Source organism: Dermochelys coriacea, chromosome 2 (genome assembly GCF_009764565.3).
Source record: "Dermochelys coriacea isolate rDerCor1 chromosome 2, rDerCor1.pri.v4, whole genome shotgun sequence".
In the NCBI taxonomy this organism is placed as follows: Eukaryota; Metazoa; Chordata; order Testudines; family Dermochelyidae; genus Dermochelys; species Dermochelys coriacea.
The window spans coordinates 157,970,618-157,997,768 of NC_050069.1; the positions used below are offsets into that span (position 1 = coordinate 157,970,618).

The window sequence follows — 27,151 nt, forward strand, 5'->3', positions numbered from 1 at the left end:
AATGTCTTTCTGAGGCAGAAGGAGCTAGGGATAGAAATGATGTTCTTTAGGGAAAATGCTAGGAAGATCCAAATTTGGGGAGAAAGTATAGGGTGATGTCTGAGGGGAAGGGGGAAATGTTGTTGTCTTTAGCTTTATGATAATACAAGCAAACTACAAGAAGGAGGTAAATGTGTGATATATACAGTGTGTATATAATCTGTGTGAAGCAGAATAGGAATCCCACCTGCTCACAGTGCAGAGCAGAATTTCATTATAGGTCTCTTGAGGGGAGGATGGTTAAAGACTTATGGACATTACACCAACAGTCTTGTGGGTCCAGAGTAGGCTGATTAGCTGGTATTGGCTGTTTTGCATTGATTTGTGCGTGCTCTAACCCAATGCTTTTTTTCCAACCATTTGAAAGCTTAAGGGGAAAATGAAGCTGTTCCTTCCCAGTTACTTCACTGAGCTCCAGCAGGCTCCAGCGAGTCCTGGGATGAATGCATCCTGCCCTTTGAGAAACACTGCTAGAATCCCAGGATTGTAGCAGTCCAAGCCATAGGCGCTGGCTTCCTCATTTCCCCTGGGGTGCTCGACCCCCAAGACCCACACCCACTCCACTCCTTCACCCATTTAAGATGCCCTGCCCCACCCCTCCTCTTCCTACCCCGTCTTCACTCCTGCCCTGCCTCTTCCAGTCCTATTCCACCCCCTCCCTCCAGTGTGCCCCACCCTTGCTCCACTCCCTCCCCCCAGCACCTTCTGCATGCTGCTGAAAAGTTGATCTTGGTGGGTGAGAGGCTCTGTGGGGGAGGGAGAGGAGCTGGTCCGTGGGACTGCCAGTCCCACTATTTTTTTTCCCCATGGGTGCTCCAGTCCTTGAGCTGAAATCTTGCTGAAGGTGATGGTTGTAATAGGTGTCCTTCATTCAGGATAAATGTAAAAAGCTCTTAACCATGTTTATGGTAGACATCTGAGACAATTGGAGCCGCCACACAATAGGAGCCATGAAAGGCCAGTTAAGAATCTGAGCTATATGGAGGGAGGGGTTTCACTAGGGAGCACTGAATGCAAACACAGAGGGCTGGATATTGTTTGAAGGAACTGTGTGTGTGAGTGAGAGAAAAAAGTAGAAATACCACAGAAGCACACACACAAGGTAGCATGCAAGCCAGCCCTAGAAACAGACGTATAGTGCTTGTAGCATGAGTCTGAGAAAAGATGAGCGAGAGCCCCTTTGCGTAGAGTGCTGGCTAGAAAGAAGTTTTGAACCATGAGCAAAGGCACCATCCTGTTGTTTGATTTCTACTGTGTTGAGAGAAACAGGACTTATATATGGGTTTCAGAGTAGCAGCCGTGTTGGTCTGTATCCGCAAAAAGAAAAGGAGTACTTTTGGCACCTTAGAGACTAACAAATTTATTTATGTACATTCTTTTAAATTAACAGGATTGAACTAAAGAAATACCTGACTCCATCCTCCATTTCTCCTCCAATGCAAACAACACACAAAACCCCAAATATTAGGTAACCGGGGTAAAACAAGTGTAACTGATTGGGATGTGGGCAGTTGTAGCAGGTAGCTGCTCAGCGCAGAAGCGCTGCATTAAGGTAGGCAATGGTACTGATCATTAAAAGCCTGAAGTGCCAACACTGGTATTAATGATTTAAGAGCTAGGTCTTTTCCATCTCTAATTTCCATGTATCCATAAAATATAGAGGTTGATAAAAAAAACAGAAGTTATAAAAAACAGATGACTATCAGACTTTTTTGTTCTGAGAATTTTATTTCCTGTTTTGTTTACTTTTAAGCTGTTTTTTGTAGTCTGTTTATTTGATAGTCGACTGTTGCTTGGGGCAAAATGCATTCCTTGTTACTGGAGAACTCAGTTTGGTTATTCAAAGTTATCCTTACTCAGCCTGTGATGGTATTCCAGCTTCCTTTCAGCAGTGTTTGTGTTGAGCATATTTTCACTAGTATGTCGACTGGGCTCCTTTTTTAAACAAATATTTTCACACTGTTGTGGAGAGTGAATCGAAATGCACTTATTAACCTGTCTTTATTTTTTCCATCATAGGGCCATGATTTATCAGTTCCCATTGAACTGCTCATTAACGCTAGAAGGATTCCTTATTTGTGGCTGCCTACCCTCTTTTCCTATGCATTCAGTGTTGGAATGCATGTACTCTTTGATTGGCAGATAAAGTACAGATGTTGGGTCTTTACTGTCATCTGTCCTGGGATATCAGCTATTCTATTAGGAGTAATGTCTTTTGCCATGATCTGCTTTGTAGCTTTCCAATCACAGAAAGAGCAGCCCAAGTGCATGGAAACAGTATTCGTCTCTTAATTAGTTAGCACAACACTTTGAAATGTAAAATGCTGTATGTCTGAGTTTCAGGGTAACTGCACCTCTGGTTCCCCTCCAGAGTCCCTCAAGGGCACCCACTTAAGATGTCCAGCTTCCAGCCATCATCTCTCTTGGGTAGGCACCCATGTTTCTTTCTCTTCTGATGGGGTTTTAAGGCTGCACAGCTCCCTGCCTAATATTGTGATATCCCCAGTCTGTCTAAAGGCCAGCGCCTGTGCTTTGCTTTCTCTCTCCAAGGGCTATGAACAGAGTACTGCCAGCAGTTATGAGTTATCACACACATCTTACTAAGCAAGCATATTTATTCTTAAGGTAAAAGCATTACAGACACAAAAATCACAAAACCAATACGGTTTTAAACCAATACTATCCATACCCAGAACCACCCACTAGTTTTTTGGGCCCTAGTAGGCCCAAGTCTTTCCAACCCTTCCGCCCGGGTGGGGCCTCCCTTGGATAGAAGATCCTGTCCTTTTGCTGGTTCAGAAAGAAGACCCTATGTGACCTCAAGCTCATCATTTTATACCAAAAGCCCTTTCTTTGTGTCCTAGTCTCTGGAAAACCCAGTATGAATCTCTCCAGGGGCTGGTACCTTCCTAGAGTTGTTTAGTCTCAGTGACTTGCCTTATCACACCTCTGTGTTCTTAGTTCCTTGGAGGAGCTGTAACAACCCTCTCCCCATGGAGTAGAGCACAATCAGAAATAAACAATTCATACATTTAATACATTGGCTCCCAAAGACGCCAAGGCTGCAATATCTGTCATACTATATAAGTGCTAAGTAGTAGTATTATAAGAGAAGAGTTTCTTATCACTAACGCATGTAGGAACTAGTCAGAACTTGGCCATTGTGATGCATACTGAATAGTAAAATGATTAGCTGTGAAAGCAGTCTCCACCACTGTCTATCTGCATGGGGCACCATGACTTCACCCTTTTGGATTTTCATATTTTTGGTGTGTTTAAAGGCTTCTCTGGCAGCTGTCACCATGGTAAGTTGTTGGGTCTCTGCAGTTTACTAATGCTGCCCTCTTTTCCTGCAGTCGACATGTGTGTTCCAGACGTGGTGGAGGCCAATAAGAGCACTGTTCTTTTTGTTTCTTGCTAACAATGGAGGATGACTGCACTCATCTCTGCAGTGGGACACAAGAAACGCCTGATTTGCCACCACCCTTCTCAAACCCTGAAGCACCCAGGCTCCTACTTAAGAATCCACCTAATAGCCCCCATCTTATGGCAAGGTCCTGCTGCCAATCTTCTCTCTCACTTTTCTAACTCTCACACAGTCTCCTTGACAAGTGAGCCTACCAAACTATCTTGTGACTATCAGCCCCCCGGCATTCACGCTGGTCTGAGTGCCTGCCCTCCCAGTTGCACCAGCCAGCAATGCCAGCCCTCCTTGCTCCCACCTTCCAAATTTCCCCCTCCTGATGTGCCCAAAAGAACATGCCATTTCCAGGACTCATGCACCAGATACTAGGCAGCATTTTGAAGATTAAAGTGACGTACCCCAGACAGCGTTTGTAATGTTTAGTCTTACAACTTCCTTATTTGTATGTGTCCCTCTTGCAAGTGTTTGTTTTCTTTGTGCAGTTCTCGCATGCCTCTCACTATGGTGGAAATTTAGGAGAGAGAGGCTGGAGTGATGGCAGCCAAAATGTCATCTCTTCACTTTTTTGAAGACTGGTGCCACATTTTCTTCCCCGCCCCCCTCACCTCCCTCCCCAACCTTTTGGTACTTCCCCAGGTCAACCTCTCTCCCCAAATATAAGTTAGGGTCGAGTACAACACTGGTGCAGTACGTTAATTAGCAAATCCCTTTAGCAGCAGTGCTGCATGTATATTCCCTAGTCCACCTTACCTTTAGATATTCGAGTTTTCCAAATACTCCTTTTCCTGCTCTTTATCAATAGCTATTATTACATCGTCTCTGTTTCTTAACTTCCTGTGTTTCTTTTCTTTAAAAAAATGAATTGTTTCAGCCAGTTTGGAGTCATGGTTTTCATTTCGCAACCACTACCCCGATCGTTTAACTGACCTATTTTCTGCCTAGGCTTCCCTTTCACTTGACAAGCCCTCCTGATTCCCATTAATCTTTTTCACTGAACTCAGTCTGTATTTTGCACTCCCTTTGTTTTTCCTGGCATGCCTTCACAGACTGTTCTTTAGTTGCCTTCTTCCCCCTCACCCACCTCTGGTGAACATGCATTTTTAGCCTTTCATTTTAATGAAAATGAACGTTTAATGTGAACAAAGGACAGGGGAAGGAAACTCCAGAATAGTGAAGCAGAGAAGGGGCTATAGGAGAATCCTTCAAAGAAACATCCGCCTCCTGTTTTCCCAGTTAGGATGAGAAAAGCATACAGATCCCTACTGCTATTGGTGGGTCACCCAAATGGATTTTGGAGACCTGCTTCAAATTTTTCCAAGCTCTTTCACGTCTGCTCTGAGCCTGTGTGTGACAATTTGCAAGCCGAAAGAAGCTTTTAACACTACTAAAAGGGGTTAAAACATATGGATTAGATTGGAATGGGTCTTTCAGCCTTACCAGTAGAATGACTCCATCGTGGGAAACTTAACATGTCAGAGGGCGCAATACTTTTCCTGGCTTCAGAGGGCAAGGACGAAACAATGCCATGATGTTTGGTGCCTTGCTATATGGCATCTGTTCTCCTGCCTGTGCTGCTCAGTCACTGACCCCAAAGGGATTTCTGCATCGCTGATTCTATCATTGTGATGTCCCTCAAGAGCCCTTTGCATCTAGGTCAAGAATTCAATAGGTAAAGGAGAAGCTTCTTATTGTATGCGCTAACATTCTTGTTAAAAATACAAATGAGGATCTCGAATCCCTTTGTTATCAGGGATGAGCATCGTACACTCCTCCCACATTCTACAGTTCATCCTGATGCCTCTCTCCTCTAGTGCAGTGAGACAGCTGGTGGAACTGCACAGTGATGAGGAATGCAGCCTTTTTATTTCCCTTCCAGGTCACAGCACCTTATCTCTGACTTGGCAGAGATGCTGGAGCCAGCGAGATCACATGTGTATAAAGAAGCAATCACGGCTTTCTGTACTTTAGGCCAGTTCTTCTATTTGGCTGCTGTTCATCTTGAGTGACTTATTTTAGCAGAAAATTACTGGTTCTGGCTTTATGAACCCAAGTCGGCTCCTGGAATCAGTTGTTGCAGGTTCCTTCAGGATGACACCCATTTGTCCCCCCCAGTACTGACTATTGACACATCCAGACTCCACAAGCCCCAGTGTCCAGGTGCCCAGCTTCAGAAATCCAGGTCTCCACCATGGCTAGACTGGGCAGAGGCTTTTGGTTGGGGGCGATCCATTGGTTTTGGTTTTTGTTATCCTTTTGATTTTCTTTATATTGCCTTCATTGACTTGTTCCTGCCTGCTGATCTATCTGACAGCCTAGTCCGATCTTCCAAGGAGCAGTAAAGGGTATTGCCTAACCAGGTCTGAGAGGGTTATATCACTGGAATAGTTTCTTCTTCACTTCTGTCTGTTTTGTTTGTAAGTTCTTGCTTACGGTGGGTTCTGCTCTGATAGGTTTGAACGCAGGAAGTGTACAATGTTACCTCTTCTCATTTGGAAATGTTCATCTTTTCTGACTGTGGCCTTTGTACTTTTTTTGTGATTTACTTTTTGGCAGAAATACAAAATACAGCTTCACGGGATGTGTAAATACAGGCAGTCGAGATAAACTGCATTGGCAGAGTACCATTAACTTATCTACACCGAGGATTTAACTAGCTCTCAGGAAGAGTATCATTGATTCTAGCAGTCATAGTTGTTGAGTCCACAAGCTGTAAAAGTACTGAGCGACTAACCTCAAGAGCAGAAAGTGGAATGTGTAAGCCACACAATGAAAAGAGAAAAAGAACAAGATGGGTAGATGTATAATCTACTTCCTTCTACAGAAACAAATTAACCTTGGACTTCATGCCAGTGCCACTAAAACAAATACCCCTGACAAAAAGAATAAACTTGCCAAACAAATGCTTGCATTATCCACTGATCTATACAACTCTTTTTTTTTTTTTTTCAAATCCCATTTCGGTGCCAGTCAGTCCAGAACTCCCGCACAAAGTACTGGTTCTAATGTACTTTGTGTTTATAGATGACATCAAGGAGACTCATTGCTCTTGGCAGTAGCAGGCTAGAAAATCCCTGAAAGAGGTACGATACTGATGAATGAACAGAAGTTAGTGCTTTTAGCACACTGTAAAATACTACCAGAGGGGATTGGTTGTGCTACTGTAGATAGGGTTGAAAAAAGTTGCACTTTTAACTCCTGGATTTCATACAGGGATAAAAAGTCAAACTCAGGCTGATAAATGTTTAAGCCCTGCTCAAAGATGAAAATTTTCTGGAAAGTTTGAGCAAAATCCCTTCAGCTCTTTAGTTTGTTGAGGATGGGAAAGAAAATTCACCACTATTCACTTTAAAAAACAACATACAAACAAACAAACCCTCAACCAACCAAAAACCAACAACCAAAGCCCACATATGTACCCTTGCCACATTTTTTTAGACAAGGCTAAAGCAAAGAGAACTGAAGTTTGGAATCAAGCTCGAATGCTGTCCTCACTGAGGACTTGTGCCTTTGTTAGTTGTAGGAGAAAAAAACAACAGATATTATTGCCTACAAATTACATCTTGAGTGCACACACTGAAAAACAAATAACATTCCTTATGTCTAGAATTTCATCAGTTGCTGTTAAACTTGCCAGATGCCTTGGATAACTAAATAAAATTTACCTCACTATTTGTTACATTCCTTGGGCTCTCATTACGGTAAATCTAGGGAATACTCCAAATACCTGGGGGCGTGACAAGGGGGGCAGGCAGGGTCACGGGAGGGTCACATAGCTTCTCTGCCCCTTCCCCCACCCCTCCAAATAATTGGCAGGGACACACAACTTCTCTGGCCTCAGTGCCACAGGAGGGTCACAGAGCTCCTTGGGACCAAAGAAGTGCTCTCTCTCCCTGCCACAGCCCCACCAGGGTCAGAGGAGTTCTGTGACTCCACTGCAGCCCTGGGGCCAGCGGAGTTCTGTGCCCACACCACAACCCTGGGACTGGAGGAGCTGTCCGCCGCCTCTCTTTTGCTATAATGAACTCCTGGCAATAATGGCCAAATGGCTTGGATGCCCAGGGGTTCGTTATAGCAAGGGTGTACTGGATTTCCTCATAACATCATGTGTTTAAATGCTGCTCCAAAAGCGGTCAAATTTAAATTCCTGCAGATGCCCCCTGAACGTCTGTCTTTCTTTCTTTCTTTCTTTCTTTCTTTCAGGCAACCCTGACAAGTTTTAACAGTGACTGCAGAACAGACTTGCACACACAACCACAGTGGTGGATTTAGACTAAATAGGCCAGCATCCAATCCAAACAAGACTCCCTCCCCATTTGCAAAAGTGTTTATGGCCTCCTACCTCTACTAATGCTACCTCCTCATCCCCAATCCCCATGTCACACTGTGGTGGTGCTTCCCTCAGAACCACGCTTTGTGGGTTGATGAGCCCCTTCACATCAGGGCCAGATTCATGGATCCTGCCTTTGCGTGTACAGTGAATCTCTGTGTAAGTGTGCACTCAGGCCACAAAATGTACAAGCATTGCTAGTTTTGAGAGAGGAACTTGTGAACTGTGCAATGTAGAAACCTACAGGGTAATGGGAAGCTTCTCTGATTGCTCCCAGATTTTCTTTGCCCTCTTAAAACTAGGAAATTAAATGCAAAACCTACCATTTTTGAAATATTAAATTTGCTAGATCAGGCACTAAAGGTCAGGACATTTTAAAACTAAGATTGCACTGGAAAGTGTTCATGCCAAGGTGAAATGCATTTATCTGCTTAATTTCTCTCATCTATTAAGTTGAACCCTTAAATAACTGAAATTAGATTCTTTATTACAGGAGTTGAGCAAAGAGTGGAAATAGTATGTGAATATTTACAAAAGTTTGAGAGTAAATTTTAACATAGTTGTTCACATCCTGTGATGTGAGACTGCTCAGGCATTACATTAGTGTAGATACTTTCAAAAGTTGAAATTTAAGCTTGGATAATCACTGAAATAAAATTTGCAATTGCAATCTGCCCTCTGCCAGTTCTTGATCTTTTTACTGATGTCAGGAAGCTGAATTAAGATTTTTCTCTGGTATAAATTTAGATCCTAGAAAACCAGGTGAAGGATCAAAGCATAAATTCAGAATCTGTCCTTCTGAGCACACTATCTCGGGTTCTCAAACTGGGGGTTGGGACCCCTCAAGAGGTCACAAGGCTCTTACATGGGGGGTCGCAAGCTGTCAGCCTCCACCCCAAACCCTGCTTTGCCTCCAGCATCTATAATAGTGTTTGATTTTAATTTTGTGGGTGGGGGGGGGGTTGCACTCACAGGCTTGCTATGTAAAAGAGGTCACCAGTACAAAAGTTCGAGAACCCCTGCGCTATGTAGTTCATCTACTAGAGGAAGAAAAAAATAATGAATAATTTTGAATAACGAATTTTAAGAAAGTATAATCTGTTCACAAATGGGGATAAAACCGGCATTTATCAAATGTATTGTGAATTATGTGCTCAGCTATTCTTACTATGCACCAGGATGATATATGTGAGTGATTCAGCTTGTGTAAGAAGTAGAGCTTAAAATAGAATGGTATGTAAGAATGTATCCTTCCTAAAGATAAAGGTTTCCTCATGTCATAAACAAGCTCAGAGAGGTTTTTAAGTTGATGATATTCATGATCCCTTTCATGACTCTCTTGTTTCCTTAATTGAACACACCACGTCTGCTGTTTCAATATTTTCATAAAAGCCTTTGTGTTTTTACACACCCCATTGTAAAGATTTTCCTGTTGGTTTCATTTTCTGGTCAATGAGTTTCAATTTGCATCTCCTCTATCTGATTTTGTCATTGTGTTTTATATTGTAATGGGTTGTTTAGACTTTCTTTCCAGTGCATTCCTCTTTGTCCTTTCTTTTCAGTGAGTATTTTATCTTCTTCCCCAGACTTCCATTAACCCCTTTGAAGTAAGAAACCACAGAGAAGAGACCAAATAATTCAGATCTCGTCTTTGGGATACTTAATTGGAGTCAGCCCATTTGGAGTGAGAAGAGACAGTCCTATGAACTTTTAACACATGGAAGTTAATACATTTGTTTTGTTATTCCCATGGAAACAAGATAGTTATTTTGTAATGAACTCCTAAAAACAAGTTACAAACATACACAGGGAGTCTGATTCTTTATAACAATTGCTTAATGGAAACTTTCTATTTTTGTATATTAACTCCTTGGTCCTTGTGCACCGTATGGATGGAAATGGTTTCAACTGTATTGTGTGAATGAGGCCTTTAAAAAAGCAGGAACCACTCAGAGGCCCTGATTGTCTTGTACATTGTGCAGTACTTACCGCCTCAGAAAACAAATCTTGAAACTTCAGAGCTAAGTCTTAGTAGAAAGACAGCCAGTTCTGCTGGGTCATCTCTAGAGTTCTCTGAAATGTAAATAGAGAGAATTGAGGTGACTCACCAGTGTATATGCATCAAGTCCTATCCAAGGTTGTTGGCAGATCTGTTGACCACTTGAGTCTGACTGATTCTGCTTGATTTGTTTACTTTGTATTTCACTGTGTGGAGATTTGTGTGTGTGTGTGTGTGTGTTTGTCAGGGTTGGATCAGGCAAACCTGGGCTCCTACAATTTCATTTGATTGGGACCTTTATCTGTAAGGTTCAGAATCAAGTGTGCAACTTTCTTCTACTCCCATCTTTCACAACCTAGTATGCCATGGCAGCTTGAAGAGGCTTAGTTCCATCGGATGCACCAAAATAAAAAGTGGTTTGTTGTGTGTTGTGGATGGGAGTGAGAGGAACAGTAGATGGAAGTTTCCTATTAAATAGGTGGTGGGGAGAGGACACCTGAGATGTGTCCAGCCAAAGCTAAGATAAAGGAAGTGATATTCTGATTCCCCAAGGAGCTCAGGTTATTGGGCCACAGTCATCCCTGATATAATCCCATTTACGGTAATGATGTTATACCTGGGTTGAATTTAGACTTATACCATCAGATACCTCACAATAAGCATGAAGTGGCTTGTGCTTAACACCACCAGCTGTGGTCCATGAGCAGTAAAACTAGCACTGACATTTAATCTTGTCCACAGAGTGGAGGCCCCAACCCATAAACCAGGAGTTGTCGTAGTCGCATTACTCGATGTTTCTGGATGATAAAGAATACTGCAGTTTAAGGACTCAGACTCAACTCCTGCTGAAGTAAATGGGGGTAGAATTAAGCCCTAAATCAGTAAAGAAAATAACATGTTATATTTGTTCTTAATCTTACATTTTCTGAGCTAAAAATAAGCAAGTTTCATTTTAGATCCCATGTGTATTTAATTTACAGGCATTGCACATAATACCTAAGATTACCACACTTGAAAAAGATAAGAGAAAATATTTGGCTTTTTGGGGTCTTTTTTCCCCCTGCTTTGTGCATTTGACAACAACCTCTATTGTCTTAGAATCATAGAATATAAAGGTTGGAAGGGATCTCAGGAGGTCGTCTAGTCCAACCCCCTGCTCAAAGCAGGACCAATCCCCAGCTAAATCATCCCAGCCAGGGCTTTGTCAAGCCTGACCTTAAAAACCTCTAAGGAAGGGGCTACCACCTCCCTAGATAACCCATTCCAGGGCTTCACCACCCTCCTAGTGAAAAAGTTTTTCCTAATATCCAACCTAAACCTCCCCCACTGTAACTTGAGAACATTACTCCTTGTTCTGTCATCTGCCACAACTGAGAACAGCCTAGATCCATCCTCTTTCGAACCCCCTTTCAGTTAGTTGAAAGCAGCTATCAAATCCCCCCTCATTCTTCTCTTCTGTAGATTAAATAATCTCAGTTTCCTCCGCCTCTCCTCATAAGTCATGTGCTCCAGCCCCCTAATCATTTTTGTTGCCCTCTGCTGGACTCTTTCCAATTTTTCCACATCCTCCTTGTAGTGTGGGGCCCAAAACCGGACACAGTACTCCAGATGTGGCCTCACCAGTGCTGAATACAGGGGAATGATCACATCCCTCGATCTGCTTGCAATGCTCCTACTTATACAGCCCAACATGCTGTTGACCTTCTTGGCAACAAGGGCACACTGCTGACTCGCATCCATCTTCTCATCCACTGTAATCCCTAGGTCCTTTTCTGCAGAACTGCTGCCTAGCCGCTTGGTCCCTAGTCTGTAGCAGTGCATGGGATTTTTCCATCCTAAGTGCAGGAGTCTGCACTTGTCCTTGTTGAACCTCATCAGATTTCTTTTGGCCCAATCCTCCAATTTGTTGAGGTCCCTCTGTATCCTATCCCTACCCTCCAGCATATCTACCTCTCCCCACAGTTTAGTGTCATCTGCAAACTTGCTGAAGGTGCAGTCCACACCATCCTCCAGATCATTAATGATCTTATGCTGTTTTAGATTGTTGCTCTTTGGGGCAGGGACTGTCCTTTTGTTCTGTGTTTGTACAGCACCTAGCACAGCGAGGTCCTGGTCTCTGAGTAGGGCTCTTAGGTGCTACCACCTTGCAAATAATAATAATGATAGTAATAATAATTAGCTTCACTCTTTCCTCTGTATAGTCACTAAGTCAAATTCACAGAAGCTCGGATTTTCATAGTCTAAGGTGCCCAAATCTCACTGGGCATCTAATTCCCTTATTTTCCTTTGAAAATACCATCCAGAGTTATTTTGTGTTAGTGAAGCTATTAGATATAACTGAATAATATCGGGAGTGGTTGTGGGGTGGTGGAGGGTTTCACGCTAGATGCTACAGCTGAACAGACTTTCTGCCAACTTTTAAAAAAAACAAGAAGTGTGGAGGCAAAATGGCTTTGGGACTGAGAAGAAAGCATAATGAATTCAGCCCAGAAGTTAATTTGGTGGGGAGTTCCTTAGAAGCCAGTTGTATCTGCCAGTATTGCATAGACAAAGTGGGTGAGGTAATATGTTTTATTGGACCAACTTCTGTTGATGAGAGACACGAGCTTTTGCGCTATATAGAGCTCTTCGTTAGGTCTGTGCATCTCAAAAGCTTGTCTCTCTCACCAACAGAAGTTGGTCCAATAAAATATATTACCTCACCCATCTTGTCTTTCTAATATCCTGGGAATGACACAGCTACAACACTGCATAACATATAGCATAGCTCATAGTGCCAATTATGCGTTAATTTCTTCACTGTTTATATGGAATACATCTCGCTAAATTAAACTGTTTCATTTTTTCAGGGCACCTGTTTGTGGTGGCTTCAGCATGCACTTTTGAGGTGGAGAATTTGAATATATGTTGTGGTTATGTCTTAGGTTCTCCTTGTTTTATAATCTGAGTGAACAGTGCAGACTTTTTGAGATAGGGTTGTCCATTTCATGGATTGGAAGGAGTCAGATCTGCATATCCCTTTCTCCACTACTCCCCATTTAACCAAACCAAAAGTAAATCAGTGTCACTCACTTATCAGCTAAGTGCAGCCGTGAAAAAACTGTAATTGATAAAAGTTCTTTTCATGCCAGAATAAAACTTGTTTGGCAGAGAGTCAACATTATTAATTTCCATGGATTATACTGACTATATGCAGTCATTCCAACTGGGGCTGTGATTCTGTCAGACCTCATGAGCTAAGCAGTATTGGCATGGTTGGATGGGAGTCCTCCAGGTATAACTCGCATCTAAAACGTAGTGCTGGAAATTCTCTCGGCAGCCCCTTTTGCTATGAGTCAGTGCTGAACCAATGTCTTGGTGTGGCATTATGATGGGATACTGCATTGCTGTAAGTGCTGCATTTTTGGATGAGACACAAGACAAGGTGCTGACCTATTGTGCTCATTAAAGATCCCTTGGCATTTCTGGTAAGAATAGGGATGTTAATCCCATTAACAAGCTTCCTGGCCAAATTCCAGGTGGATAATTACAGTACATTCTGCCTGCCTTATTCCCTTGCAGTCTTAGTTAGAGATCATATTCTTCTTCACTTCCTGTCTTTTAAAAAACATGCTATGTAGTGTTACTATGTTCTGTTAGCATGTGAGTAGTCACAAACAACTACTGTGTTCTGTCGCAAAGATGGAGGCTGAAGTCATTTTGTGTGTGTATGCGTGTGTACATAAAGCAGAACTTGGTCAATATTGAGTGCTTCGGGATTCTCTTGAGATGAAAGGCTCCCTATATAAAGCAAATATTGTAAAATATTATTGCATAAACATATTCACTTTTTGTGAACAATTTATTCCTCTATGCTGTAAAAATCCTAAGGGTTTTATATGTAGTCACTAGATAACACCATCTTTACAGCATTTATTCTTTCGGCCTCTCTTTGCTCTTTTCTCCTCTTTCCCTTCCCGACCTCTCTTTTGGAATCACATGCACAAATCCTGTCATAGATGCTCATCTTCAATGCCTACCAGAGGAAAAGCCCCGTGAATATGACAGGATAAGTGAATCGGGCTTGACAGTTTCTTACATGCTTCTGCCAACTACCAACACCTGTGCCTTCAAATGCAAAACATGTTAATGAGCATGCAGACACGTGAAGTGAAAAGCCACTATGTGCACAGGGAGAATCAGGCCCAGGTCCACAAAAGGAGATTAGGTGCTGAAGTCCAATATTTAGGTGCCATCAAGATCAATCCCCTGCTCAGCTGCCGCCTAACCATGGAGGTGCCTAAAATCCATCAGTGCCTAAATACCATTAAAGTCCCCATGGCTCCGAAGTTTCTGTGCACAACCCTTAAGTCTAGGTGCCTGGACACCTTATGCCTCAGCTCCTCTCGGATGACTGCCCCAACCGCTGGACTAGAGAGTCATTCTCTCTCTGTCTGGCCCAGTGACTATTTAGTTAGTTATGCACAGATGAACAGCTTCAACAGCAGCACTTGAGGGAGTCCCACATGGGAACATTCCCTAGCACGGTGGGTAAGTCACTCATCTGAGAGGTGGCTGTTCCCTGTTCATATCCCCTCTCATCAGGCAGAGTGGGGAATCGGACCCACATCCCAGGTGAGTTCCCTAATCACTGGGCTAAAGGTTATAAGGGGGAAGTCACTGTCCTCCCTCGGCTGATTTGTGTAGAGTTAGGTGTCTACTGTTGCCTTCTTTCAAGAAACTGCTTTGGTGCCTGACCCCAGGGGAGGGATCCCAGCTGTGGATTGTGAGTGGATATAGGTGCCTAACTAGCTAGGGGAGGGGAGCTTAGAACGCATCTGCTCCTTGGCATCTGCTTTTGGCTAGCTCAGGCGGCTCCCCACCTAGCGTGCTGGCTTTTACAGATCTCATTCTCACTGTCCCCATGCATTGTATAGGGAGCCTGGGAGCCTAACTTGGGGTTTGTGGATTCCACTAGGTGGCTATGCGCTGAAAAGTTAGGTGTTGTAAACTTTGTGGACTATGGGCCTCAGTTCAGAAAGCTTTTCTTCATGCCTGAGGATTTCAGATTTATTTTATATCAAATAATACTAGAGTGCACAAAAGTGAAATGAGAATTGTTGGACTTTGCTGTTTTAGGTCACTTCCAATGCCTTGAATCTTAGATTCTCACCATTTGTTTTGTTGTTGGGGGGGGAAAGAGGGTGTTCGTTTGGGGTTTTTGTTTTTTGCCCTAGGAATACATTAACAAACTGCCTTCCTTAATTCAGACCAAAATCTAGCTTCAATTTCTTTATGATCCCTTCTGATGAGAGACAGCTGGAGTGCATGTTTACAAATCTGCTTATGAATTGTCCTCATTCTACTATGCCTGCTTGGGTCAGGCATGTTACATAGCAGGATAGTTGCACAGAAAATTACATTAGCAGTTGAATCTGATATGTTTCCAACATCTTTGAGGTCCTGCAAGGACTTAACGTTATTGTTTATGATGATGATGATAATGACATCTAGTCATTAAAGTCAAATTAGATTTCTGAGTGCAGTTTGTCTAGCCTGATTTTTCTGTTGCCAGCACACACTTTCCCTGTCCTCACCATCCATCACCTACATCTGTATAAATAGCTGTCATCACTGAAAGGACTCGTCTGGTTTTTTGCTAATTTTGTCAAGACACTTCTTTAAATTAGTACAAAAAGAAACACTTGGGCTGCAAACAGGACTGATGTTGCCAAGCAACTCAGATCTCTGCATTGAACGGTTTTTGACTTTGAGAGTTTCCTAACTTTGTAAATGGATCCCTCTGTATTAGAGATGCTGCTTTTTGGGATTGCATTAACAATACTGTCAGCTTTTCTGGAAAGGTTTTACACTTAAGCCTGGTATACACCTAAAACTTAGATCAACTTAGCTGCATTGCTCAGGGCTGTAAAAATGTTTGCACCCTGAGCTCTGTTATTAGGTCAACCTAATCCTCTGTGTAGATGTAGTTAAATTGATGGAAGAATTCTTCTGTTGACTTAGTTACTGCCTCTTGGAGAGATGAATTACCTGCATTGACAGAACAATGTCTTCTCTTGATGTAGGAAGGATCTGTACTTCAGTGGAACTGTAGTGTAGACATACCCCTATTACGTTAAATTTTAGCTTGGGATATGTCTATATGGCTAAATCTCAAAGGCAAAAAGTGTAAATTTTGGTCTAAATGTTTGGGGATATTAAATTAGGCAAGTGGAAAGATATATATTTATATTCTCTTTAATTATATCCTTAATAAGTTTTTTTTGTTAGCAAAATTCAAAACAACCTCCATACAAATTAAGCTATGGCAAGTAAGTTCCCCTTGCTATGATCTAATAATTTCATTTTAATATTAAATTAGTCTGATTTAAAAATCAGAACGTGCTTTGCTATTAGAAAGTGATTTGTGAACTGAAGTTATGCTCTCTGTCTGAAATGCACTTTTATTTAGACTGCCAAAAGGCAGATTTACATAAATGCCCTTTTGACTAAACACATCTTCACAGTGATTATTCAGACATTCTTGTTAGGAGCTTTCAGAGCTCTTCTAAGTGTGTCACTATGGTCCGTCAGGTGTATAATGTATAAAAGTGTCTAAATATATACTGACTTCTTCTTAAAAAAGGTATTTTCAGAAGCAATAATCTATCAAAATCTACCCATAGGCACCTCTACAGCACACTTTTCCACGCTAGCAAATAAAAACAACCAAGCAAGTCACCAGACTGGAAATGTGATGCACCTTTCATTTTCACTTTTAATCATTTATCAAGCCAACACAAAGACTTAATGATAGAGTTTCAGCTTCAGCTATGAATTTCTGTGCTTTTCATGAATGTCAAGCCCTCAAATAACCTTTTCCATACATTATTTGTGAATGTTGTCTCATAAAAGGGACAGTCACAGAGAGAAGTGAAGTCCTATTTTAAAATAAGTTTATTATTTAACTTGTTTAATAGGTTATGATATCAGATATGCAGTGCTAGTGGGTTGTATGCTGCTTTTTGAGGAGGAGGAGGAGTTCAAAGTGATATGTTTTCTTTATGGTTTAAGCTTGATTTCACAGTGCTCATATCACTAAACTAATATTGTATGATTGGGTAGGTCATGATCATCGTTTCAAAGAGGAGACCTATGCAATATCATCTAAAATCACCTTTTGCATTCAACACTAAGGCTATGTCTATGTTCAAACCACTGCAGCTGCGCTGGTGTAGCACTTGAGTGGAGACACTCACTACAATGATGGCAGGGGTTGTCCCATCACAGTATTTAAACTACCTCCCTGAGAAGCAGTAGCTAGGTTGATGGAAGAATTCTCTGTTGACCTAGTGCTGTTTACAGCAGGGGTTAGCTCGGCTTAACTACATTGCTCAGGGCTGTGGATTTTTCACACCCCTGAGTGATGTAGCTTGGGTCCACCTAACTTTTTAGTGTAGACCTGGCCTAAGCTGCTGTCACTCATTTCATTTATGCAACTGAGTTTACAAATAATTACCCAAATTAGATTACATCTTCAGCTATGTCTACACTACAAGCACTACCACAGCACAGGAATGAGAGGCAGTAGCTAGGCTGACAGAAGAATTCTTCTATCGACCTAGGATTGTCTATACCCAGTCTTAGGTAGTCTTAAATATGTCTTTTGGGGTACGAGATTTTTTTCACATCCACTTAGAAACATAGTTAGGTCGAGCTGTTTTAGGCCTTGGTTTAGACAGGTCCAAGCATTCTGAAAGAAGTATGAGCAGTAGTCCAATTCCTTTCGTTTCTCTTTCATTCTGAAGCCTAGCCAAGTGAGGTTCATTACTGTTACAGTGACATTCAAAAAAAGAAAAGGAGTACTTGTGGCACCTTAGAGACTAACAAATGTATTTGAGCATAAGCTTGGGATGAAGGGCAATTCCTTTTATGTAGTATTTGTATGTTGACTGTTCTTCACTATTGCAGACTGCATCTGTTATCCTTCTCTTGGAGTACTGTGTATCCTTTTTGTAATTTCTTCTGATTTTTGTGTGTGTTTTGCCAGGGGGAAATCATCTAGGACGATTACTTTTGATCAATTTAAAGAAGCTCTTCAAGAACTCTCCAAGAAACGATTTAAAGACCAGAGCAATGAGGAAGCAGTTCAAGAAATACATAAACTAATAGAAGGAAAAGCCCCGATCATATCTGGAGTAACGGTACAGTAGTACTTTAGTAGTGACATACAATAAATCTCACTCTCCTTTCCAAAGCTGTTTCTTTTTAGGAGCCTAAACACTGACTCAGAGACTTTATTTAAGATCAAAAAGGACTATTGTGATCATCTAGCCCAGTGGTGAGCAACCTGTGTAATAGCTCCCAGTGGCCACGGTTCGCCGTTCCCGGCCAATGGGAGCTGCAGGAGGCCGTGCAAATGCAAACAAACGGTCTGGCAGCTCACCAGCAGATTACTCTGACGGGCCGCAGGTTGCCCACCACTGATCTAACCTGACCTCCTGCATATTGCATTCCACAGAATCTTACCCACCCACTTCTGAAATAGACCCCCAACCTCTGCCTGAGTTACTAGAGTCCTCAAATCATTAAAAACTTCAAGTTACAGAGAATCCATCATTTACTTTAGTTTAAACCAGCAAGTTACTCATGCCCCATGCTGCAGATGAAGGTGAAAAAACCCCAGGGTCTTTGGCATTCTGACCTGGGGGAAAATTCCTTCCCGACCCCAAATATGAGAATCAGTTAGACCCTGTGCATGTGAGCGAGACCCACCAGCCAGACACCTGGGAAAGAATTCTCTGTAGTAGTAACTCAGAGCCCTCCCCATCGAGTGTCCCATCACTGGTCGTTGCAGATATTTGCTGCTGAGGTGAACTGGGCACTGGCATGGGCCTGCTTGAAATGTTTGTGCTGAAATAAATGGCAACAAAGCTCATGAAATATCTCCGTATCACACTATTACAAAGGATACTACATAGTCCTACTATGCTGGCAAAGCTATGCTGCTCAGTACCACTCAATAAGAAAGGAAAATCAAAATAGTCAAGAAAGCTCTATCGTGATCTGAGCAGAGAAATATTAGTTATAAGTTGTGCTGCAAGAAAAATGGGAGTTAAATACAAGACTTGTTAAACAACTTTAAAGTATTTTGATTAAATCCACAAAACCAAAAGAAAGCAAGGACTTAAGTCTTAAAGTAAACCTAGCACATGATATGAGCCATGTGGACATGGGAATGTTAAGGGCAGAATTCTCAGTTTTATATGGCCTATTCTTAAATCTATTCCCCCCTCATGCAAGACTGTCAGACCCATAATCTTGTGCAGTGTTTTTGATATTGGTAGAGATACTGTTAGATAGCTTAGTCCCAATAGTTACAAAGCCTAGTGTTGATAGATTTGTTTGTTTTTAATATCAAGTTTGGTTGCTTTCCTCCTCTCCACCCCATTTCCCTACTCCTGTCACCAAACAATGCAGCATCTGGCCCAGTTACACGGGCTTATTTATTTTCACTATCAAAACTGAGTGAAATGCAAAATGAAATAGACAGCATACATGAGTAACATAGGACCAGTTTCTGGAACAGTTTTAAAAACATGCCTCAATTTAAGTATTTGATTACTCCTGCTGAAGTTAAGTCAATGGGACAATTCACTTGCTTAAAGTTAGGCATGTGTTCAACTACCTTACTGAAACTGAGCCCAGGTCTTTTAATTAAAACTTTAATTTTAAACAGTCTTTCCAAGGAGAGGTTTTGGGACAAATCCCAATACAGTCAGAGTTTCTGGAGAAGAGAGACAGATTGTGAGAGAGCAATCTTCATAATCCTTATAGTACTTACCAGGTTTTTACAGGATCTTTGAAATCTGTGATAACTATAATGATGCTGCAGTTCTAAATTTGAGTTTGATTAATTAAGAGCCAAATCTTGTTTCTCTTTGAAATCAGCAGTAACTTTGCAATTGACTTAAATGGGATGTGTTTCACCTTTATCGTATTTGACATCTGCCAAAATAATGTTACATTTCAGCCTCGCTGGCATGCTTAACCTTGTGAACTATTTTAACTAACTCACTACTTACTTTGATTTGTACATATTCTATAAAGCTTACTCCAGGCCCCTTCTAATCTTTGGTGTTGTCAGTCAATAGATACTTAAATGAGCAATGGCTAATAATGCACACATACCTGCTTCCTGCATGTCTTGAGGGGCATTGAGTGGTTTGCAGATGTACAGTGTAGCACTGTGTAAGTGCTTAGTATTTTCACTGAGATATGCCAACACAGTAGCAGTGGTAGGCAGGCAGAATGACTCTCCCCTGCATTGCTCCCTCTTGTACCTGCAAGTTGTAGCATAGATAACATGGGAGTAAGGGGGTGGGGGAGGGAGAACAGAATTTGGGGGATGGGGTGGAAGAAAATCAAACCCGGGGAAACGAGGGCCGATTGGAATTAGTTTTTATTCCTTATGCAGGACTTCTAAATTGATAAATTTAACAGCTATGATCTCATAAGTGAAACTCAGATGGGATCCTGTGGCTCTTAAAATATGCTGTGAGGAACTCTCCATCATTGCTTGGGCACAGTTCTGATCCAGGTGGTGCCCAGTTATTTTCCTGTTCCCCTGAAGGTTGAAGGAAGGGTCAGAGCGTGCCTGTTGTTCTTTGTGACCATGAGATGTTAACAGATGCAACAACCCATAATATCGTGTAAACCTGAGTTGGAAGCTTTCCACAGTAGTCTGTCTACTAATCTAGTAACTCCAGATACTTTCCTCAATCATCAGGCGTCTAGGAGAAAAGCTTATTCTGAGAGCTAGTAGCCAGAATGACATTTAATTGAGATACAAAGTTGTTTGCAATGGCACCCAGAAAGGATTTGATCCAACCATCTCTTCATGCCAGTCTAGTTTAATTTGAGATTTACCAACATGCAGAGAGGAGCAATACGTTTTAAGACATTAGTGGAGAGGCCAGTGAAATATTTTCCAAGAGTTACTTTTTTGTTTTATGCTTTTGGTTGTTCATGTTTTAACTGATTTTGTGTTTGCATATCAGGGCTGTGCATTCAGTTCTGCAGAAGACAGGATTAATCTGTATTTCTTGGTATGAGTATTTGATGGTCTTTTTAGGCTTCAAGGGGCCATTTTGGGGGCCCAAGTAATATTTTGGGCATATCCCACTATTTGAGTTGCTGGATGATGTAAATAATATGAAGTGGGACTCAGATGTTGGTAGACGTCAGTGGAAGATCAAGGGCTTTTGATGGCTTACCTTCTTGGGTTGAATTTTGGCTGAGGTTTTTTATGGTGGGGCACATCTATTTTAAAGGACTGCCCATTCTTGCTTAGGGAGATCTCCGCTTCAGCAGTGAGATCTACAAGTCCTTGCTTTTGAGATTGGAGGGTACTATAAGGGATTCATATATTTTTTTTTTCTTCAGAATGTTTTTCAAATGACAAAATTATCTGTTGATTGATATGATTGGAAAGACAACAGTTGGCAGCCAGATACTAAGATGAGTGCAAATGTTGATCTGTATCCTGGAATGTGAGCTGCATCAGCATTCCTGTAAAACATTATAAAATGGTTATGCATTGCAAACAGATGTGTTGTAACATTGATTTTTGTGCAGGGGTTTTCCCTCATGTTGGCAGAAGCATGGAAACTGAAATTGCAACTGATGGCTCAGATGTTTGGGAGAGTGACGGTAACTGAGTGAGGGGAAGAGAGGTAATTCTTGGGAGTCCAGAGAATCTCATAAATTAATTCCATTCCAATTTTGGTGGTGAAAGAGGTAAGAGGTATTTTGGGAAAGTACCTGTGACAAATCAAGATGACCCAGATTTTGTTATGGGTCTTTTGTGTCTCTCAGCACTTTATCCACCCATTCTACACCAAGCAGCTCTTGATATTTCAGAAAATGCCTTAGGCAGCTTAATTTGGAAATCCAGAATGGATTCTTTGTAGAAGAGCTAGAAGTTTAACTCTGCTCTGCTGGAAAATGCTGGATTCACTACTTACTTTAATTTTTTTTTAAAAGTGGAGTTCCGTTCAGCTTTGTTCTTTTCCAAGTTGGGGTAATTACATGTGCAAATGGATATTTACCAGATATATAGGTACGTGCATGCACACGCTTTTTTTGTGATTGAAAATATTCATTAGGGGATGGATCATAAAACGGTGTTGTGACAACAAAAGGTCAGTTGTATCTGAACTATTGTCTTGAGAATAATTTACTTAGAGGCACTGTATAAATAAAAAACTGAAGTGTGGCTAATTATCATCTAATTCAAGCAGTTGGAAGAGTTGCTAAATTAAAGAACAGAACTGTTTGCCTACTCTTCAGCTAAAAACAATCATTATGAAGGAGAAGATAGGTGGCTTGCTAAGTGGGTTAAGTAGCCAAATAGTTAATTTAAACACAGTGCTACTTTTTTGTGTTTTAGGCACAGGTGGGGGACAAGCACATAACTTCATACCTCACTTCAAATGTTAGAAGACGTTATTTACATCAGAAACAAACATTGACCCAGAGGCCATACAGCAAGAAGTAAAACTCCTTTAACTTAGCGGGATGGGGAGATCATTTGGGTGCTCCAGTTAAATAGCAATCCTTGAAGCACTGAAGGAAAAGGGAAATTTAGATGCTTTGGTCAAAGGGTTGGCTTCTCTTCCAAGTTCTGTCACTATAACACCCAAGTATCATCCTTTTCAGGCTGCTGGACAACTTAACCCTTTTTCAGAAGAGGGGTTTCCTGTCCACTTTTAGGAACGTGATGATGAATGTATTGGGAAGGTGTGAACTACAGACCTGTAATCCCCTCACCAGTAATTGTAAAGCACTGTCTAAAATTCAAGTTATCAGGCTGAAGTCCTGTTTGAACTAATACCCCTGGCCCATGTGGGATATAAAACCAGCTTACTCCCATACAGAGATACATGGTTCAGATTAAAAAGAAAAGGAGTACTTGTTGCACCTTAGAGACTAACAAATTTATTTGAGCATAAGCTTTCATGAGCTACAGCTCACTTCATACATGCATCCAATGAAGTGAGCTGTAGCTCATGAAAGCTTATGCTCAAATAAATTTGTTAGTCTCTAAGGTGCCACAAGTACTCCCTTTTGTGGATACAGATTAACACAGCTGCTACTCTGAAACCAATGGTTCTGATTGCATAGTAATATTTTAGACTATAAAATGTTTCCTAGATTGTAAACTCTTTGGGCCAGAGATCATACCTTCTTCTGTATTTCAAAAGAGTCTACTCAGAACAAATAAAGGAGTAGAGTGGATAAAGTTATAGCACACATGGCAAAACAAAATCAGAGCTAAATAAATTTGCATCTCAAATATGCATGCCATTTACTAATGTGAATTTAAAAGAACAACTCGTACAGAAGAAGAGTCCATGCAGGGGCAGCTGTTTCTTTGTTCCATACTGTATAGTGCAGATGTGCTACTAAGAAGAGTACATCTACTCCCACCCATGGTTTATCCATGGATCAATTGCCAGTCCAGCCCTCATACTTAGTTTTGTCCATGGCTGAAGAGACAACACTTTGATAGAGCAAGTTGCATACACAACAGCGCATATAGGGAGTTCTGTTGAAATTTGAAACTTCTCATAAGCCAGCTGAAGAACCTGTATAAATATCCTACAGGTTTACTTATAACAAACTAGTGTTCACTGGATCCCTGTCACAGGGTCTATGCTGGCACTCCCACTTTTGTGCCTGAACCCTGTGTTTAGGCTGGTATAATAAAGAGTCCCACCACCTTCTTCAGTGGTTTCACCTTTGTGTTTTTATTTACAATGTTCTTGTGCAGTCCCAATTTCCCCAACAACAATCACACCACAGACCCCTCTTAGGGTCTTCTGGCTCTTGAGATTCCTTCCAGTAGGTAAGGAGACAGAGAAACAGCCCTCCTGTCTCCTCCCAGGCCAACAACCCCTCACTGAGGTTTTCCCAGGGCTTTTATAGCCCTCCCAGTCTTTAGCCCAGCTGTTCCCACTCGGCCCAGCTTGTTGCTCTGAGCTAGCCCTCATTAGGGCTTACAGCTGGGCTCCCTGCTGCATACCTATGTCTCTCTACCTGGCTTTTTGACAAGAGAGCTGTCTGCAGCCAGCATTTTGGCAGGGCTTTAAAGGGGGTTTTATCCCTGCCCTGCCACAATCCCTTTCATTTGAAGGCAAGAGTTCCTCTTTTCCTTGCTTGAATCAGAATAGCAGGGATGAAGAAGCAATATGAGGGACGCAGTTTGGTTTTCTGGAGGCTAAAATAAGTCTCTGTGTAAACAACCAAATGCTTGCTTTGAAAAAAAAAATCTTTCAGGCCCCCTGCGTTACAGGTACTTTGGATATTTTTTTAGTCCAGGCTTAGTATAAGTGTAGTTAAGTCAGAAGCCTAAAAAGTTATTGAAGACCAGTATTTCTATTGGACTGCTTAATTCTTTTAAATACCTGGATATATAAAGAACAGTTGACCTTAACCAAATCATGCTCTGTGGTATCTCCACTGATCTCTGACAGAAGAGACCTGGAAAGATGAAAGTCCTTGTCGTTGTAGGAAAACAGACCTGCTTGAAAATGTACATTTTACCATGATAGTTTTGTCCACTTCCTCCCAATCTCACATTCCACTGCCATTTGTTTCATGGATGTAGAAAAGTATTTTATTCTTATATTGACCAATAATTCATTAGAAGTAAATGAGTTTGGCCAAAGGAGCATCTTGCATTTCCTAAATCTGTATAGCAACGAGTCTGAAATTCTCTGGGTTGATCTTTTGATAAGGATGAGAAAACCATTAATTAATCACTACAGAGTGAGAGCAAATTAGATAGTGGAAGGAACTAAATCTGCCTGTGCTACCTGTCTATGTTTTCAAAGACACGGTCTACACTGAACTTCACCATTTCTTTAGTGTTCTGTTAATGTAAACAAAGCATTTAGAAAACTAGTAAGTGTAGTAGGAGTAGTATCGTCTGAGTATTCATCTATCTGAGCATGTACAAATTTCACAATCTGTGAACATATCTGGACCAAGAAAACCTGGAAGACAAAGAAATGGAAACTGATGCTATTGTATTATCATCTCTAATGTCTTTTGAACAAATCCAAAAGAAATATGAAATTGCCAAGGTAGAATTGTCTGTCTGTCGGATGATCGCACTTCTCAAAGCATGGTGGACAATCACTTTGTCTCTTGGGAAACTGTGCTAACAGAAGGACAGACAAGCTTGTCATCACCTTCTTATAATACAAACAAGGGTGGGATTCTTCTCAATACCTTCAGATACAATTGGAGAAAAGACCTTTGCATTATTCAGTTAATTTGCAAAAAGAAAAGGAGTACTTGTGGCACCTTAGAGATTAACAAATTTATTAGAGCATAAGCTTTCGTGAGCTACAGCTCACTTCATCGGATGCATCGGAAAGCTTATGCTCTAATAAATTTGTTAGTCGCTAAGGTGCCACAAGTACTCCTTTTCTTTTTGCAAATACAGACTAACACGGCTGCTACTCTGAAACCTGTCAGTTAATTTGGAGAGACACTCTGTCAGTCTCCATGGATGCTACTTTTATGTTTCTTACATATACTTCTTGACTCCCTTGGTGCTGGAACTGTTCTCAGTAGATGGCTCCAGTTTGTGATGGAAATGCACATAATGGGTGGGATCACTATTTTCCTTGTTCTAAGATTGTGAAATTGATGTACTGTTTTGAAGGCTTGTGGCCTGATTTTTCAGAGGTAATGAGCATCTTCATTTTCCAATGGCTTCACTGGGGGAATTGTGGTTGCTTGGTGACTTTGCAACATGAGAGTTTAAAATCATTAGCAAGTTGATGTGAAGGCCAATAGCAAAGTCCACAGACCTGAATTTAGTGGATAACGAGATCAGTGGTTTTCAAACTTTTTTTCTGCGGAGTTGAAGAAAATTGTTGATGCTTGCGACCCAATAGAGCTGGGAATGAGGAGTGTGGGGTGGGCTCAGGGTTGGGGTTCAGGAGGGGGTCAGGGCTCTGGGCTGGGGGTACAGGCTCTGGGCTGGGACTGGGGATGAAGGGTTCGGGGTGCAGGAAGGGGTTCCAGGTTTGGGGGGGCTCAGTACTGGGGCAGGGGGTTGGGGCACAGATTTACCTCTGGCGGCTCCCAGTCAGTGGCACAGCCGGGGTGTAGAGGCAGGCTTCCTGCCTGTCCTGGCACCGTGGACCATGCTGCTCCCCGGAATCAGCCAGCAGCAGGTCCGGCTCCTAGTGGAGGCACGTGACTCTCGACTGCAGTCACCGTCTCCCTTCCCCCCACACCAGTTCCCAGCCAATGGGAGTTCAAAGCTGGTGCTTGGGTTGGGGGCAGCACGCAGAGCCCCATGGCCCCCCTGCCTAGAAGCCGGACCCGCTGCTGGCTGCTTTTTAGTGCAGTGCAGTGTTGGAACAGGTAGGCACTAGCCTGCCTTAGCTGGGCAGCTTCGCTGAGGGGACTTTTAACGTCCCGGTCAGCAGCGTTGATCAGAGCGACCCAGCGCTTGACATGCTGTGACCCAGTACTGGGTCATGACCCGAACTTTGAAAAATGCTGAACAAGATGATTAGAGAAATGAGGAAGAGTTGCCAAATTGTAGGATGGGGCTGTTTTATTACATCTTTTGCTATCTACCACACTTTAGAGAGAGCATTGCTACGGCACTGAAAATGGGTTTGACCCTTACTGATGGACCTTTTTGTTGATGTGCATTAGACCTAGCATTGGGGTTCTATGAGGTAACAATAGAAAATGGTGTAGATACCTGAGGAAATAACTCACAACATGAAGAAAATTCCCAGATAAATGACTGGCATCTTCTGAAAACAAATGTAGCAATATTGTTTGTGCATTGTAACATTGACATTGTAGAAATTCTGCACTGATGTACACTTTCTGCAGTCCCATTGAAACCAATGGGATTAAATAAATTGTACATCTGCTCAGAAATTGACTTTGGGTGTGTGTTCCATCCTAACTTCAGCAATCACAGGGCTTGAACTGGGTTATATGGACAAGTCTGCTAAATCTCTACTTATCACTACTGTTTGGGGGTGGGGGGGTAGGAGGTGGGTGTGGGGGATGGACTTGGGAGTGGAAGGAAGAGAAAAAGTTGGAGCATATCATTTTTCATCCAACTCTTTAATTTGAGATGTGCCCTTACAACCCATCAGAACTGAATTCTGTCCTGCGGACTGATCTGCTGAAGTTTAAGGAAGTCACCTAAAATGTAGAGGGCGTCTCATGACATGAGACTGTATAACATGTGGAAAACCGAAGTTCAGCAAAGTAAGCGGAGATGAAGATGAGGCAAGTGCTACACAATGTGTGTGTTTTAAAACAGGGACAGTGA

The 27,151-nt window shown here is 41.9% G+C and overlaps 2 protein-coding genes across 5 annotated transcripts in view; one reads left to right on the forward strand and one right to left on the reverse strand.

Moving 5' to 3' along the window:
* The window catches only part of LOC119850600 (tubulin polymerization promoting protein), a 109,477-nt gene that overhangs the window by 75,729 nt on the left and 6,597 nt on the right, over positions 1 to 27,151 (forward strand). For all 3 annotated transcript variants that reach the window (XM_043508574.1, XM_038388887.2, XM_038388889.2), the window contains one exon: positions 17,819 to 17,972. In XM_043508574.1, coding sequence (XP_043364509.1) covers positions 17,819 to 17,972 — 154 coding nt within the window. The remainder of the gene's footprint in view (positions 1 to 17,818; positions 17,973 to 27,151) is intronic.
* Positions 21,100 to 27,151, reverse strand: part of CEP72 (centrosomal protein 72) — an 82,167-nt gene continuing 76,115 nt past the window's right edge. For both annotated transcript variants that reach the window (XM_043508565.1, XM_043508560.1), the window contains one exon: positions 21,100 to 21,339. The gene's annotated coding sequence lies outside the window, so the exon portion shown is untranslated. The remainder of the gene's footprint in view (positions 21,340 to 27,151) is intronic.